The sequence below is a fragment of the Excalfactoria chinensis genome, chromosome 17 (genome assembly GCF_039878825.1).
Source record: "Excalfactoria chinensis isolate bCotChi1 chromosome 17, bCotChi1.hap2, whole genome shotgun sequence".
Classification (NCBI taxonomy): Eukaryota; Metazoa; Chordata; class Aves; order Galliformes; family Phasianidae; genus Excalfactoria; species Excalfactoria chinensis.
The window spans coordinates 9,751,450-9,768,491 of record NC_092841.1 but is presented as its reverse complement, the minus strand read 5'-3'; the positions used below and the strand labels follow the sequence as shown (position 1 = coordinate 9,768,491).

General features: G+C 40.9%; 1 protein-coding gene across 5 annotated transcripts in view; it reads right to left on the bottom strand.

The window, feature by feature from the left end:
- The window catches only part of TMEM94 (transmembrane protein 94), a 41,702-nt gene that overhangs the window by 8,087 nt on the left and 16,573 nt on the right, over window positions 1–17,042 (bottom strand). For 4 of the 5 annotated variants that reach the window (XM_072351875.1, XM_072351874.1, XM_072351873.1 and 1 more), the window contains 15 exons: window positions 16,774–16,876; window positions 16,389–16,475; window positions 15,719–15,835; window positions 12,698–12,754; window positions 10,853–10,957; window positions 10,160–10,324; window positions 9,654–9,863; window positions 9,176–9,491; window positions 8,282–8,455; window positions 5,691–5,793; window positions 4,422–4,639; window positions 3,275–3,456; window positions 2,936–3,074; window positions 2,186–2,301; window positions 1,182–1,281 (listed from right to left, as the gene is read on the bottom strand). In XM_072351875.1, the coding sequence (XP_072207976.1) occupies window positions 1,182–1,281; window positions 2,186–2,301; window positions 2,936–3,074; window positions 3,275–3,456; window positions 4,422–4,639; window positions 5,691–5,793; window positions 8,282–8,455; window positions 9,176–9,491; window positions 9,654–9,863; window positions 10,160–10,324; window positions 10,853–10,957; window positions 12,698–12,754; window positions 15,719–15,835; window positions 16,389–16,475; window positions 16,774–16,876 (2,192 nt within the window). The remainder of the gene's footprint in view (window positions 1–1,181; window positions 1,282–2,185; window positions 2,302–2,935; window positions 3,075–3,274; window positions 3,457–4,421; window positions 4,640–5,690; window positions 5,794–8,281; window positions 8,456–9,175; window positions 9,492–9,653; window positions 9,864–10,159; window positions 10,325–10,852; window positions 10,958–12,697; window positions 12,755–15,718; window positions 15,836–16,388; window positions 16,476–16,773; window positions 16,877–17,042) is intronic. The other variant, XM_072351876.1, reaches the window with a different exon arrangement.

Below are 17,042 nucleotides of genomic sequence, written 5' to 3'. Positions count from 1 at the left end.
CACAATGCTGTAACCCAGAGATCTGTACCTCTAGCATGTCTCTTTCTGGTCAGAGTTCTAGGTATACCCTGTGTAACACAAATGGCTTCAGCATCAGATGTTCTTGCTAGAAAACAGCAGAAACTAAATTTACTTTAATTCAAACCTGAAATACACAATTTCAAATTCTGCTCAGCAGCAACTCACTGATGTTCTAAGTCTGAAGGAGCAAAAAGAATATAACGAAGCACACCATGCTTAGCCCTGCTCAGAGCAAGTCCCTGTAACTCCACTCCCAGACATACCTCTAAGCCCTCAATCTTTTCATTAATGTCTTTCTGAGGACTCTAAATCAAAACTCTGTTTTGATCTGGCTTTTCTTCTGTAGCTCTGTGCGCAGTACTCTGCAGAGATGAGTTTTCTAGAAGAGTCCAAGGGAAGAAAAACACCCACCTTCTCTACAGATGCCTTTGTAAATAACTAATCTAAATGTTTGGTGCACCTGGGTCTGCAGAACAGCAAGAAGTTAGATGAAGTTTCTCACCTCAGCAAGAGAAAGATTAAATATACTGAGCACCTAGGCAGAGCGGTCTGTAACTGGTTTTCATTGTCACTCCTTTAAACTGTGCCTAGAAGTACTTAATGTCAAATCATCATGATGCTTGGGATTTATACTGTAGACTGGAGAGGTATTTGCCAGATGACCAATCATACCTGCTAGATAAAATAGTGTTTCTGAGAAAAAGAAATGGTGTCCTTTTGGGTCTCTGCAGACAAAAACTGCAAAGCAGCTAATGGTGCCATGGTAACTGCCAGAGAAAAATACTTCTGGGAGGCAATTTCTGAGTTACATAAGGAAGCAAAGGTTGCAAGCACAGATCATAGTCTCCTAGCACACTGATAACACTTCATAAAAAGCAGTAGCATTGTGGATGCATTGTGGATGTTTACTTGTGTCTCTTTTTTTTTTTTTTTTTTTGCAAGTGAAGTGACTCTTAGCCCATTTCTGTAGATAAGGAAAGTTGTATTAAAACAAAGATCTGCCTCCCCACACACAGCAATAGTGGGTCATTAACAAATGCCCTTTTGGATTTCTGATCTATGCTATTCACTAATGTCTGCACCCAGATGAGCCAGTGAATACAGATGGGGAAAGTAATTACAGCTAGTTCTAGGACAAACCCAGGCTCTGTGCTACTTACTCTCTGGCGTGCAGTCTGTGAAGAGGGGCACCAGCAAAGGCACATTGTCAATGTTTTGCAGGTGAGGTCTGACCTGGTGGATCCCCCGTGGGAGTTTGGCCTGAAAAAGACAAAGAGGAGACTAAGCAGGAGTGTGTGTATGAGGGGGGTAGACACTGAGGAATTGTTGAAATTAGAACTATGATTCCCAGGATAAATACAGACAGAAGCTGGTTTTCCCAGGCCACTATAAGTCTTCCTACTGAAGTTCTACACTGATGTGTCAGGCATTGTGTGCAGTCTTTTAAGGTTTGTAATGTCAGTACGAACACACATAACAATAAATAAATAAATAAATAAAAATCTGTCTCAAGAATTTGTAAGGATTTTTTATCTGTGTGGAGAATCTGCTTAGGGAATATGGGCTGTCTCCCAGCACATATACCTGCTACTTCAGTTGCAGCCATATTGCACAGCAAGGGAATGTATTTTGCTTCCAGAACACAGCCCACTTTTTATAAACTTTTAAAAGATTACTTTTATAAATCTGTATCTGTTAGATACTTCTGTAGCCTATGTTGAGTATGTCTCAGTTTCTGGCAGGAAGAACATATGTCCCACACCCTGACTGCTGGCCAGCACCAACTACTATTGTTCATGGGTGGAGGTGAGAGGTTTCTTCTGCCTATATGGAGTGTGGGCATGTTTCCACTCTTTCCTCAGCACAAGACAAGGGGATCCAGACAGACTGAGATGAGCCTCTTAGGGCCACTCTGCAGGTCATTATCTCCCCTCTTAAAATCCAGAGAAAATATACGTAAACACATTCAGCAAAAGTGATCAGCTTACAGAAATCCAAACTTCCCAACCCCTAGTTTCCAAGCTGGAAGTGGGGGAGAAAAATTAGAGTTCTGATATGAACCAGTCAACGAATTGGCTTGAAAAATGAATTCCCCAATGTGCTGTTATGATACTAGCAACCATGACAATACCACAGGGAAAAGGATAGGGAAAAGGAGCCTCACCCTGTTACAGTCTTCCAAGAAGCTTGGGATGTCACTGTCTGTTGGCTGAAAGCTGATGAGATCTGAATGTCCTTCCTCTTCCATTAGTAGGAGTCCCTCTACATCATCTCGAGAAACTGGAGCAGAGACAGCATAAACAATAAGTCCAAACCAAACTCTGCCACTCTTGTGCCACCTACATGATATATTCACACAGCACTGCAGAAGCCAGGAAATGTGAAGCCTTATTTTTTAAGTTAACAACATTTAGATCCCCCTCAGTCATCTAAGATGCAGTATTTTTAGATGACTAATGCGTGCAGAAGTAGATTTGTGAGCCTGGTCTCTGAACTTTCTTCTTTTGGAAGAAGAGGAGAGTGATGGAAGCCTGCTTAAAGTAAAAGAAGTCTACTTAACAGGTAAGAGACTGATCTTCAGTGGCTTAACCACCATTTTTGCAAGAAACAAAATCACGAAAGAGCACTTGTAAAAGCATGGCAATTTGTGCATGGAAGGATGTCTGTTTCCAACAGCTAGAGTACTGACTGGGTAGGAATATGTAAGTATATATATATATATATTCATTTATAAGTGTATATATAAGTGTAAGGCGCTCTCACTCACGCATGCACACTCAGTACCATCCCATTTTGTGCTCAAAGATCTGAAGGATCGGGTATCTGGTGAGGAAACAGAATGCTATGAATGGGTTTAAAGGAACCATTCAGGAAACATGTGGCATTCAGAGTGGATTAGGTGAAGTTCTCTCACCCTGATGTAGGTCATCGTGCAGGGAGCCAGCATGGCTGGGACTAGAAGGAGGGATCTCAGAGCCAGGCACATCTCCATTAGGTGTCAAAGATATGTGACAATTCCAGCCAGTCTCAAGACCCATCTTCTCAGCAAACACCTAGGGGAGAACAGGCAAAAAGAGCTTAGTGTAGCTATCTACACGAAGAGTACTGCAGACCAATGCTATATTGGGGTATGAGTACCTTCTGGACCCTCTAGGGAAGTGAATCAGGTTAACGTTGCATTGCATAGGAGATGAACCCTCTAGTTTGACAGCTGGGACATGCAAGTTCAGGGGTTTCAGCAAAGACAGCTCACCTTGCTTTTGAGTTCATCTTCCAAGGAGAAGTAGACAAAACGAATGCAGGCATTGACCAATCCATCAATAAGGCGGACAATGTCAAGACGGGCCTGATACTGAGATGAGACCATTCCCATGAAGATCTGTCCACTCAGAGCCTGGATACAGTCCTCCTTCTCCATCACTTCCCCAATCCCTTCTTCAGGCATGCAAACAAATGCCATCACATTGAGACACAAGAGTCCAGATGTGCGTCAGATAACAATACACACGGTGGGAGAGGCCATTAAGGTAATATGCAGGAACACAGTATCCAGACACAGAAACATGCAACACACACATACACAGACATGGAAGAAAGTTGAAGAGGCAACCATTTGTTCCAGCACACCCAATCACAGAAGCAGTTTCAGGACATCCCCACATGTGAGACCAAGAGTATGAAACAGCATGTAGAGGAAAAAGACAAAACAGAAGGATCAGTCACAAGAAATTGGTGCAGAAAGGTAGAGGATGTGTGCTGCATAATGTTTGCATGTGCATTTTAAATATATCATACTGTGCTTATAAGCATGATAAGTCTGGCTGAGGCAGAGAGGCTTCAGAGTACGAGAGGCTGATGGATTCAAGTTTTACAGCATGGGAGACCAAGGCAGAAACAGATTGAGGTTAGTCTTACAATAGAATCTCCTGTATCACCTTATGTAATGGTATGTACTTATTTCTCAGTTGCTGTTCTGGAGGAGAAATACAATTCTACATCTACTGGGAACCTTATCCTTCAGTACAGCAGCAAAATCCATCAGGGGAGAATAGTCACACACCTTCAAATGTTTAGTTGCATTGAAAAAACAAGTGCTTTCCATAAAATCAATCTGATAGCACACTAAGCGTCAAAAAAAAAACAAACAAAACACAGAAGTCTTGACTCACAATTGCCTGCATAAAGAAATAGACTTCCCAAGGCAAAAAAAAACCTACTGTGCAAGCTCTAATCGAGTCATACTTAGCAGCTGCTACATCATTACTTCTTTTGAAAATGTATCTGTTCCAGACACCCTTAGTGCTTAATTAGTGCAACAATGTTCTTACAGCTCTAGATCAACCAGAAAGAAAGCACTCAGCCTAGTAGAACTTACTATAGACAGAACAGAAAACACATACCATCTGAGCTCCAGCTATTCCTCCGACTACTCTGTTTGATGGGGGTTGTTCCAGGCAGATCACAGCATGTGAAGATCGCACTCTGCCCAGGGACCTGCACTAGTTCTATGCACTTGCCATTGAGCTGGGAGGACAAGGCACAATGCATTGGCTTGTATGCAAAAGCCGAACAGTACCCTGAGAGGCAGGCCCGCTGGTAGAAATCTAGCACCTTCTTCCTATATGGAACAGACAAAAAACAGAGTTAGCAGAAATGTTCTGCATTTCTGACAACATACGAAGAGTTTGATACAGAGGTCACTAATTGGGTAGCTAGAAAAACATGCTCTGTTAGGAGCAGGGCTGTGTTCCAACAGAAGCAGTGGTGAGCATTGCTGGATACTGATTAGACAGACTGATGAATAAGAACACAGCACTCCATGAACACGCTTATTGATATGCTTTATGTGATTGCCAGATGACTTTACTGCATGGCAGTAGAAATCTAATTAATCAGAGTTTATAAGATAAACATGAAGAAACTCACAACTCTGACAGTAGTATCTACAGCAGAGATAGTTACAGTAACAGACTTTTTTACTATTCCCTTTCATAATGTGGGCCCCAGAAGCTGTATTTCAAGTCTACATTTAGACAGTATTTAGTCACTAGATTAGTGTAAAGTTCCTTCTCTACATTGAACTCATAAAGGCAACAAATTAGAATACACATGGGATTTTTCATTGGGTACTACTCAGTAAAACTAAACATTGCTAGTCTGTCTGTTCTGCTAGAAGGAACAGAAATTTATCCTAAAGATACAATGCAACAGACATTGTCAGATACTGAACAGGTACAAGAATAAAAGGGTGTGATGTGTTGTGATGCACTGGTTTGAACATGTCAACAGGAGGATGAATTGGATCACTTTCCTGTAAGATATAAGCGATTTATTGAACAACAAAAACAATTCTTTGCCACTATCACATGATCTGATTAGAACTCATCATTCTGCTGCATGGTACAGTCATAGTCCACTTCTAAGAGGTTACTATGTCAACAGATACAGTACAAAATGGTTTAGTCTTATAGTCAGGTTACTTCTTGACATCTCATCTCTTATACTCCTATAATCGTAACAATTCATTATAAGCAGACACAACTTACGTTCATAACCTACTTTAAGCTTCTATTAAATAGCTTTTAATGCCAAGTGACCAGGTTACTGCTGCAGTTTAACTGCAGTCCCTAAATGCAAGGATGTCCCAAATGACAAGGATGCTCGCTCACCTGTCAGAGCCAGAGAGGGGGTAAATATCAGTACCATCCCAAAAGTCTGTGCAGGCTTCAAGGATGATGTCGGCTGTCCCATGTGAAAACATCTGCTCAGTACCTGACATACAAGTAAACAATGATTCAGCAACACACATGCAGGGTTTCAGGCAAGAGAGATCATACTAACTGCTCCTTTGTTAAAATAGTGGTTCCTTGATCCACTCCAGGTTCACGTCTTTCTCCATAGAAAGTCTTCAATTCCCCTTCAAGAAATTATTCAACTGAAAGTTCAAACAAGGCTGTGATAAAATGTGAGGCAGGTGGTCAATTCTATTCTTTTATATTGTATTAACAATCCGTCTCCTACAGAAGGTGGGAAGAAATCTTGCTCCTGCATGCAGCAGAACATAAGAAAAGATGTTCTTGTGTGCATCTTCTCATGAGAAAATAAGCATTGCAGAAATGCTCACACTAGCTGCTGAAATCAAGAGCCAAGAATCCACTTGCACAAATCTGACAGAGACCTTCAGGTACACTGAAGAATTTTCCAAAACAGCAGCTCTCTGCTTTTTGCTACAGAGTCACTGTGCACCAACTTTATCAGAGTTACAGTCCTCCAAGACAAATAGGAAACTGTGCGTGAAAGAAGGAGCCTGTTTCAGGGATGTAAAGGAGTACCTGTATGGCATTAACTTTATTGCATAAACACTTAATCCTTCCCTCCTTGATCCTATCGTCAGATACTCCTTGCTGGGAAAAAGAGAACAAGACATTCATGGAATGTCTTTGCCCCAGACAGAGACCAAGTGTGTGCATGTGACCACACACCTACATTTGTATCTGACAGCCACTGCAATCTTTTCCCATATCATTTCCATTCAGTGTCAACAGCATGCCACACAACAGTTCCTCTAAGGGGCAGATCACAGTGACAGCATGTCCCATAAATGGGAGGGCACTCATTCAGCTGTCATTGCCAGCAACGTTAGCTCAGCCTCTTTCCTCTCTAAATCATGAACATGAAGGACAGAATTTCTCTGGCATAAAGGAGAGACCAGATGAACAGGGCACGGAAGACAACTACCCATTCATGACTGTTGGCACTCATTAGAACGAACTAGGCCCCTATATCTGAGCCAACGAGAGCAGAAAGAAGCTAAGAATGCAGCTATAGCAAGTGAAAACAGGCAGTATCACGCCATTTTACTTTGCTGAGAATTCTGGTGAGTTCCTTGTTTCTATGTGGTTACTAAGGATTTGGGAAGAATGCTGCCAGATGGCAGAGAGCATATTTCAATGGAATACTAAGGGAACACAGAGATAAATTACCTATTTCTGCTACAATTGTCAATTTTGATTTCAGCACACCATGGGAGTGGGTGGATTCAAAGATTTATTCACAAATATTTAATCAGAAGAGGTTAGTTACTCTCATCTGGTCTGACTCTATGAAAACAGCCATTTGATTTCATGCAATAATATCTGCATAATCCATTATTTCTGGTTGCACACATTTTAGAAAGTTTCAAGGACTAAAACTATCACATAAGAAGTGTTCCAGTAGTTTAATAACCTTGCTGGCAAAACTCCCCTTAGAACTTACTCTAGACAACATAATCCAGGACACACATGTATTTGTCTGAGCTTCACTCTATGAACTAAACTGTTAAAAATTGAGGATAAGGAGTTAAAATGAGGCAACACTGAAGGTTTTTATCTGCAATAAGTACCAGAATCAGGAGAATTATTGCTCACAAATGTGAGATAGCAGCTATTGGGGCAAACAAAAAAGCTTCTACCTAAACTGAGATAGAAATTTAGGAAGAAATGGGTAAGAGAAGCCAGTTTACTTGGTAAATCTTGGGCCAATATAGTAGCTGTATTTCAGATTTAATATTGAACAAACTCCAGTTCCAGAAAGCTGAGTTCAGTCAATTTAAGGTATTACTAAGAGACTAAGACCTCTGCTGGGCAGACTCTTAAATCTTGGTAAGGCGCTTTTAGACCTCACTGTGTCCATCTGCACATCCTTTCCATCCTAGCCCATTCCTACTGGAATAGGAAGGAATAGGAGTGGAGAAGCTAGCATGGCCTCAGAGGCTGCATTCATGATCATTGTGGGTTTGTCTGAGATTTCTGTGAGTTCTTAATAAAATGTAATATAGAAATAGAATATATAATATCCTATACTGTACAACTTACTAATAATGATTTATGATTTGTGTTATCAGAAGGATAAGCATCACTAGTTAATACCCTGAGAAATTTTCAAACCTGTGCAATATCAGTTTCACCAACAAAATGAAGACTATTAAAAACCCACCTTGTACTACACTGATATTTGGTCCCAGAAAACAGACTTGTCAAATGCTAAGACAATTTGTTTAAAAATTATTCATGATCCTGGAATGATCCAGGGCTGAGACGAATTCCCCCCTGCAGTATTCCATAGCACTGATCATTTAAGTTTGTTGAACTTATCATAGGCAGAGCAAGGCTATCACCAGCTGGGGACCCCAAGCTGTTCCAGAATGACATTTTCTAGCTTCTCTGGGAAAAAGATCCTCCTGGCCTAGGTGAACACACAAAGAAAGAGGCAGCCTTACTGGTTGTGGTGTCCTTCACAAACAGGTTAATCATGTGACTCAAGGGTGGTCTTCTCTTGGTGACTGATGAAAGCTTCCCCAGCATTGTCTCCTTAACCATCTCATCACTTGGCAAGCGGTACAAGGCCAAATAATTCTCCTGCTTGAAAAGATCTTTGGCACCTGGTGTGAAACCTGAAACATGAATATGAGGAAAAAATTAGACGCTAACCAATGCAAAAGAATATTCCTGTCTCCTGCTTCTGTGCCATCTATCTTGCCTGCTCTCATTTTGACTTTCCCAAGTGTTGATCTGTGCTCACAAAACACACCAAGATGTTCCAAGATTTATGAGGAAAAATATTCAGAAGGATTAGATTTTACTACTAATTACAACTTTCATGCTTCTGATTCATTGAAGAAAGGAATTGTGAAGAACAAGGACAGAACTGAGTTCAAAAGCTTTCAGATTATAATTCTAGTGCTGCATCTTACCTGCTGTGTGCTTCAGTTTTCTCATCTATAAAATTAGCTGAGGTACCCAACATCATTTATACCCACTTTCCTGGTAAAGCACCATGGTAAAGACAGAGCATCTATCTTTCCATTAGGAGCTATTCTTTTCCCGAAACAAAAACTGCAGATTTGAACCAGGAGAGTACCAAACCTACACAAGGCTTGCTGGAAATATCCTTGATGGCATTTTTTCCTTTGCTAGTGTCTACAGCGTCTAAACTTGCCAAAGTGACATCTTTAATAGACTATTTTGGCAACCTAACAGTGACAGAGTCAGCTCTGTAATACTACCTTCTCAGAAACCAGAACTGGGAAAATATTTTGCATATGCTTTCTAAGGATTAAGTATCAATGGGCAGCACTGATCTCTCTGTATCCACACATTTGAATTCTCCTTACCTATTAGCCTGGCAAGCTCACAGAGGCCCCAAGGCACATGGACAGGCAGCACGGTGTTGTGAGTTTCCTGGAGGGCTATGTTGCAGAGATGGTCAGAGAAACGGCACAAGCGTTCTGTCACACTGGCATTGCAGAGATTGAGCAGCACATTCAGACCCAGAGGCTTGAGGGAATTCAAGTGAATCTGCCAGTTGGAGTCATCAAACTGAATGCAAGAGGGGTTCTGTTGGTCCTGGGACAGGCTAAGCATCTCAAGGTGGTAGTCACATACAAAGTCTTCAGCCTCACAAGTTAGTGCCTCAGTGTCACCAGCAACCTGGTCCAACAGATAGGAAAATTCTAGTTAGTTACAATGATTACAGCTTGAGCCCAGAATCCCTCAGCAAACTCTCAAATTCCCCAAACAGAAGACTCTATATGGTCATCTATCTTGTAGATCTACAAAAGACTAATTGTGTGTCCCTTCTATATGTCTTACCTGAGTATGTTCTTCTTCTCCACCCTCTGTGTCCTTGCTAAAACTCACATTGGACCCAGAGGGATGCTTGCTTCTGCTGTTTGGCTTTCGGTTGGTATGGGCATCAGGAGCCTTTGGAGGGTCACTAGACCAGTTGTTCCTCTCTTGCTCATTAGTCACATGGACTGTGTCTGCCAAGGGGCCAGAGAGCAAAGCATCTCTTTCATGGGGCTGCAAGAAACCAACAAAATGAATTGTGGTGATTCAGCAGTTGAACATGAACCACTTCTGATTAATATGCAAAATGTACTGAAGTGGGGACACAGAGAAAGGGAAGAAAAAAATGTTGTTTTATGACTCCTGTAGGAGAAGAACTCATCCTCATGAATTCTTAATAAGCAAAGAATTGTGGTCATGAGACTTCTGCACAAGCAAAAAGACTCTTCTGTAATACCACATTGTGTATATCAGTCATGACATACATGCTTACAGCTAACATGCTACATTATGGGTTACATATCCCTCACCTCATCGTCCATCTCAGGGTGGCAGAAAGACCGTGTGGAGAGCTCATCAGTCAGATCTTCATGGCTATCATGATGTGGTTCCACCTTCCCACTGAAGAACAGAACAGTCTCTGGGCTAGGATTTGGCCAGGAGAGAATCCCCTGCTTGTCTACACAGCAGAGCACCTAGAATATCCCATAACATCCCCAAGAATGCAAAATTTCAGTGAAAAACACATCTAAGCATTCACACATAGTTGCAAATATCATCAAGTTGAATAAACACGTAGGAGGCCAGATAAGTTCCTCCTTCATCAACCTTCTGTCTTAAGAATCTTCAGCATCTGACATTTCCCCACTCTACACGGACATATTGGTTGTTTAATACCAATTTTATCTTAGGACTGCAAAATCAGGCATGAAACCCATGGTAAGGAAGCAACTACTGAACCTGTTTCAGGAGTTAGCAGAAGGTTGTAGACCATACAGACATCATATTAGATGGCACAGAGTATCTCTCACTGTTATTTTAGCCTGTCAATATGCTGCTTAGACATTACAATTTTAAGATCTTCAGCAAGATACCTGAGGGGTATCTACTCCCATCATGGTGAACTGATTACTAATAGTCTGTGCTCAGGCAAGGGCTACATGATCAATGCAAACGAAGCACCTACTTAGGACTTCTCTTTCTGACAGCCCAACAGTACTCACAGTGACAGATCCCAGACTATGGAGCAGGCTGGAGGTGAAGCTCAGTGTTGGAGATTTGCCTTTTAAAACACACAAGAAATGGCTCCAGATGCAGTGTATCATTTCCTGCCAAGGGAAGCACAGAACATCATCTAATTAAAGACTCATTCAGAGAAGACAAGGGGAGAGAAGGAAGAAAAGAAGTATGACATTACCTGCTTTCAGGCTCAACACAGTGATACACCGTAAGCTAAACATCAGTCTTTGTGGGAACAAGTTAACTAATATGGTGCTGTTGTTCTCAGGGGAAGGCATTCCTTTCCCACAAAGAATACCAACAGAGAATTCACTGAAACAACCTTTGCTTATCCACAAACATAGGGAGAAATTCTGAAGGGATTTCATTTGGACTAAGTTAGTTGGTACCTCTTGGTATTTTTCCTCTCATCCCCTAGGGGTAAGGAATGTGAGGCTCTGCCTTACACTTAAGATAATCACACTGCAAACTGAGTAAAGTCGCTGGAGAAGTGACAACGTTGGAAATGAAGTCAAGGTGAGCTGACTACTGCATCATTATAAATGAAGTGCATCAATGCAGTAATAAATGGAAGGATGAAGATATTTTTGCAAAATTCAAATGTTACGGTGGCAACCTGTATCTTTCACATGAAAACATTCCAGAGGGGGTCTGGATCGCAGGAATCAATTCAAACACCAGATTTTGTGCATTCCTAGAGCCAGCAAAACCAGGTTTGCCTTACAATTTTTTTTTGCTTTTTAGCTGTTGCTCTGGAATGCTGTTACTGCAGAGCATTTCCCTCAGAGATCCTTAGATCTAGATCCTTATATCCTAATGGTTAGTACAGTCATAAGGCTGAATGCAAGACTAGCACAAGGGGAAAAAAACCAAGACACTTGTTAAAACCAGTTTCCTGTAGGCAAAGTTTTTACATGGGTGCAAAAGGAAAGAAAAGGATCTTATATAATGGGAAGGAGAGCTCAAATCAATCCCATTTCAGTAACTGAAAAACAGCTCAGCTAACTGATGAACCGGCAGAGAAGGAAAATATTCAACAGGGCAAGCATGTGTCTCAGTGTGCATTCCTCTATGTGGCTAGGAGCAAGGGGACATAAATTAATCCTTGTGGTACATAGGATTTTTGGCTTCTGGAGTTCGTCTGCTTCCTTATGGAAATGGGAATCTTAATGCTAGAATAGACAGCGAAGTGCCTCTCTTCCACCTACCTGTTTAATCTGGGTGATGCAATTATCAGAGTAACCAGGTGCAGTTCCTCCCCCAGAAAACATCTCTTTTGAATGTTTACTTGCCCCAGATTTTGAAGGATTAGTAATGTGCTTAAGCTCATTAACAAGCCTCTGAAACAGGATAAGACTTTTAGCATGAACATCCTACTCTCCCCTTTTCACATTTGGTCTTGATGCTGACCGCTTCTCTTACTGTTCTTTAGTTTTGGCTTGGAGAAGCAGGTGTTTCTAGTAAAAGTAAAATACTTCCCTTCTTTCTGACACACACCACAGAAGTTTATTTTACCCCTGTAATAGGACTTGAAAGAGGCACTTTCTTCAGGACAGAAAAAGTTGATTTCAAATCATCTGCAATATTCAGAAAAGCACAGCTGTACTTAAAGTTGCCTCAATTTGTGCTCAGAAGAGCAGAGTCTACATGGGCAGGTGTAGGGGAAAGACATGCAACCTGCATGCACAGCAAATTAAAGCAGCAAAAGCGTGACAACAGACAACTGGCACAAGCAGAAAAAGCTCTAGGAACAAGCAGGGGATCAGAAAGGAAGGGAAAGGATATGGTGAAGATGAAAGATGTAAGAAAACAATTCATAATAATAGTACCTGAGAAGATACCATCTCTGTGTAGCTGCTGAGAGTGTCCTCTGAAAACTTAGCAAGCTGCAGCAAGAGAAGAGACCAGTTACTATAATTATGCTCAGAAATGTGTCATGGAGAAGATCTTTCCCTAAGTACTATGCCTTTAGAGAGAAGAAAGCAAAAGTCCTGCCCTTTGAGGAGTACTATGCCAAGACAGATCAATAAATTCTCCAAAGCAATTAAATCTGTAATGGACTATGTCATTGTGTGAAGAACAAAGTGCTTGGTGCTGGTACATCATAGAAGACACAGTCATTACCTAGAAGTAGTAATAGTAATAGCAATTAGACCCAGCAGAACATCTTCCTGGATGGTTATTTTAAGACAGAAAGTCAGCATTGACTGACCTGTTTCTTAAGAACACAGGTCAGTTAAAAGAAAGGAACTAAATGAGAGTGATTGCAAAACAAGTACTTGCTGAAGGAATGAGTTAATGTGAATGGGTTGTGGATAGGAAACAAAAAGAAATAATTTATTGCAGAACACTACCATGGGGTAGTGGAATTACATGGAAAAACTGCATCCAGCATAAAGGAATTCCACAGAAGATGTAATTTTGAAAAACAGTTTAAATTGAAGCAGTTTTATAGGCACAAATGAACATGGCAATTAAATTTGTATATACTAAAAATAAAAACCAATAATCCAAATAATAATGCATATATCTGTTACTTAAGAAGAAATCAGCTTTAAACATCTGTAAAAAGCCAACACAAATCTATTAGAAATATTTAAACTATGAAGGATAACTAGGAACTGTTGGCAATATTTTATTTAAATTTAACAAGCAACGATCCCATAGTAAAAATAACAGTGTCTGCTTTTGAGAAAGAGTGAAAACAGAAATAAAAATTAACAAAAAACTAAGAACAAGTTCACCAATCCACTGTTTGATGAAAGCAGTGGAATCGCAAATGATATTGCAAGCAATACTGGGCAAGGATCAGACATTAAAGAGAACAGATCATTTCTACTGAACAGTATGGACTGCTCAGAAAACAAGCAAAAATATGCACAGCAACACTTCAAAAATAAATCTGCATTCCTAGAAGAAAATATTAAATTTGTGCTAAAAAAATGAGACTCCATCTTAGAAAGCAGTAACTCTGCAAATTATTTGCAGAACAACAGCTAGACATCTAAGGCAATGGCTAAAAAATCTACTGTGAACTCCCTTGAACAAGGGAACATTAAGCACAACTGCAACTGGAATATTTATGGGTTGTGAAGATTCATAATTCTACAGTGATCCTGAAGATCTGGAGAAAGCTAAGAGGAAAGCCAAAACAAACATTAGAGAGTTGGCAAGTATGTTTGCAGTGATTCAAGGTGTTTAAATAGTTTACTTAATCAAAGAGATGGTAAAAGGGATTGTGAGCAGCTACCACACACAGAAACTTTACTGATTTGCTCTTAAATCTATGAGACAAAGGAAATTAAGTTTCAAGGGCTGGAAATCAGATCCTACAAAAACACTAACATATGAATGTCAATTTTTAATACTAAATCATTACTGAAACAATCTGTCAGAAGCAGAAGGAATATTTTCAAACCAACATCAAATCCCCTTCTAAAAGGAATGCTGCTATAATCCAACCATAGTAATGAAACTTGAGGCAGGGGCTCCTTTGGGGCAGCCACTGGTATCTGTCATGCAGTTATGACTAACTGGTCATAAGAGTTGCCTATGGCCTTAAAAAAAGGAAAAAAAAAAAAAAAAAAGGAAATCAAAGAGCTTGAATGTGATGGGAGGGAGCAGAAGGTGGAGAAAAGTGTCACACAGGCCAAGTGACAGGAGAGGAAGAAGGTCATTTTGAAAAGAGAGAAGTAAAGGGTGAAATAGAGATGCCAAAAGTACACTTCCCTAGTGAAGAGTGAGAATGGCACACTAAATGTTTTTTCTGCAGCAACAAAGATGGAGGATTGTATTTGAGATGTCACAGAAAGAGAAAGAACTCATTGGACAGTATTAGTTGACTGGACAAAAAGAAGATACAAAAGAGCACCATGCATGTACAAATGTGAGTGACAAGGCAAGTGGGTATGTTGAGAATGATGAAGTATGGAAGCTAAGGAGTTCTGGCTTTTCCCAGCCAAAAAGCAAGGTGCGTAGGGGAAGAGATGGTTCCAAGGATAGTAACAAAGCGATGCTGGGAATGGATGGAAAATGTAGAAAGGAGGAAACATTGAAAAGGGATGGTGAAGGTGAAAATATGTCATTGAAGGGGGAAGCATGAGTTCACCCTCCCAGCTGAGTCACATACAACCTATAGGGCAAAGAATAGAAAACACAGAACCAGGACCACAGAGACCAAGGAAGGACATGAAGGAGAGAGAAACTCCATTCAAGAACAGGCTTAACAGAAATCAACAGAGACAACAAACAGCAGAGTGCACCTCACCAACACTGCCACTGGGAGAAAATAAGAGACACCCATCAGCATATCCAGCTCAGGATCACACATCTGTCAGATTACTGAATTTCCATTTGTCAAACCAGAACTGTCACCAGAAATTTGCCTCACTTTCTGACCCACTGGCAAGGCTAGGTCTGCAAGCCAAGCCTCAGAGCCTCAAGAAAGGGCTGCTCAGCCCACAGGTTACAATAAAAGATCTTATGTATCCCATTCCTTCTCCAAGGCTTAACGTTCTCTAGTTACAGCTGCCATGTGACATTCATCTCCATGTTGATTCCTCCAACAGATTACATTTAGCTGATAGAAAGCACATGCCTTGAAGAGACTTAGGGAATCACTGAATCTTCCTATCACTCTTGGGATATAGAATGTATCTGTAGGCAAGCTGAGAAACTGAAACATCTGTGCGAGAAAAAGCCATGCAGTGATGCAGGGAAATGACCTAGCCAGGACGCTCAAAGATCCAACAAGGTTTTTTGATTATGTGCTGAATTCACTGTGCTTGCTTCACAGAGCCCTTTCTCATCTTCTGCCCCTTCCTCTGCAATGGTTTGATGTGGATACCCACCAGTGAGGTGGATGAGGCCTTACTCATCTGGGCCAAGACTCTGGCTTCTCCAAAGGCTGTAGCAAGAATCCACAGGACAGGAAAAAGCAACGGAAGGATGGGCAGGACTCCATTCACCTGAAAAAATAAAACTTCTGATCACAAGTAAGCACAGAGACAACAAGAAGTTAGAACTGTCACATAACCTCTTTTCCACCACAGTGGACTGGTAAAAGGCAACTGCAGGATGTCCAGAGACAGCATGCACTGAAAGCAACACAAGGGAGAAGCACAGAAGGGGAGACACATATACCCTTAAGAGTTTGTAATGAAGAAGGCTATGAATAAATTGCATCAACTCATAGCTGTTAGTTTCTTTTTTGCTGAATTTGGCATAAGCTCTTAAGAGTTTAAAAGAAAAATATACCACATACATATAGGCAAATATATGTGTATTTAGAGATATGGATATAAACATACATGGTGAGAGAGAAAGAGAAAACAGAACAGTACAGAAGGAACAGAAAGGATAGTTATAGTTCTTCACCACTGAGAGCTCTTGGAAATGATGTGTACAAGGCAGCGTGTACACAGGATGTTGTCATGGCATGAAGCAAATTGCTGATGGAAGGAATTGCCACAGTGGTGCTTTGGGGTGGAAAGGTGTAGTGGAGCTCAGCACATTCTTTACCTGTAGCTGAAGAAGAGTATACTGCCAAGAAGCAATTCCAGGAGCTTTGAAAATGAAGCGCACAGCATTGGTGATTAGGAAGCCAGCCTGCAATTCAGAGTTGACACCATCAGCAAATTACTAGTACTTGTAAGGAAGGTTTTGCTTCCTTATAACATTCTCAGCCCTGGGAAAAAAAAGTCTGGAGAATACACTTGGTCTGTTGTTGCAATTCTTCACTCTCACAGATGGGCAGCTCAGTATCTTTGCTCCTCCGTACTACTTAAGGTACACAGCTGCATGAGTTAGAGGTGGGCCACAATTTCCTGTTGATGGCTGCAAATTCTTCATCTTTATTGACAAAACACAGCCATATTCAATACCAAAGGCTTGAAATGAGACCTACCAGTACAGTAGGGACAGCATATTTCAACATCACAGACTGTACAGTGAATCTCTCATTATCCAGGGCTGTCACAGGACGTGACAACGCCATTTCCAGACACCACCTGAAAAAATGGAAAACAGCTTGCAATTTTAGGAAACAAGATTCTAGCCCTGCACTTTTCTCAGATAAGAAACTGTCTTCAGCCTATGCTAAGAAGGGGACCCTTCGAAAGAGAAACCAAGATTCAACAATTTTAAGAAAGATAACATATTTCTTTTTTTATTATT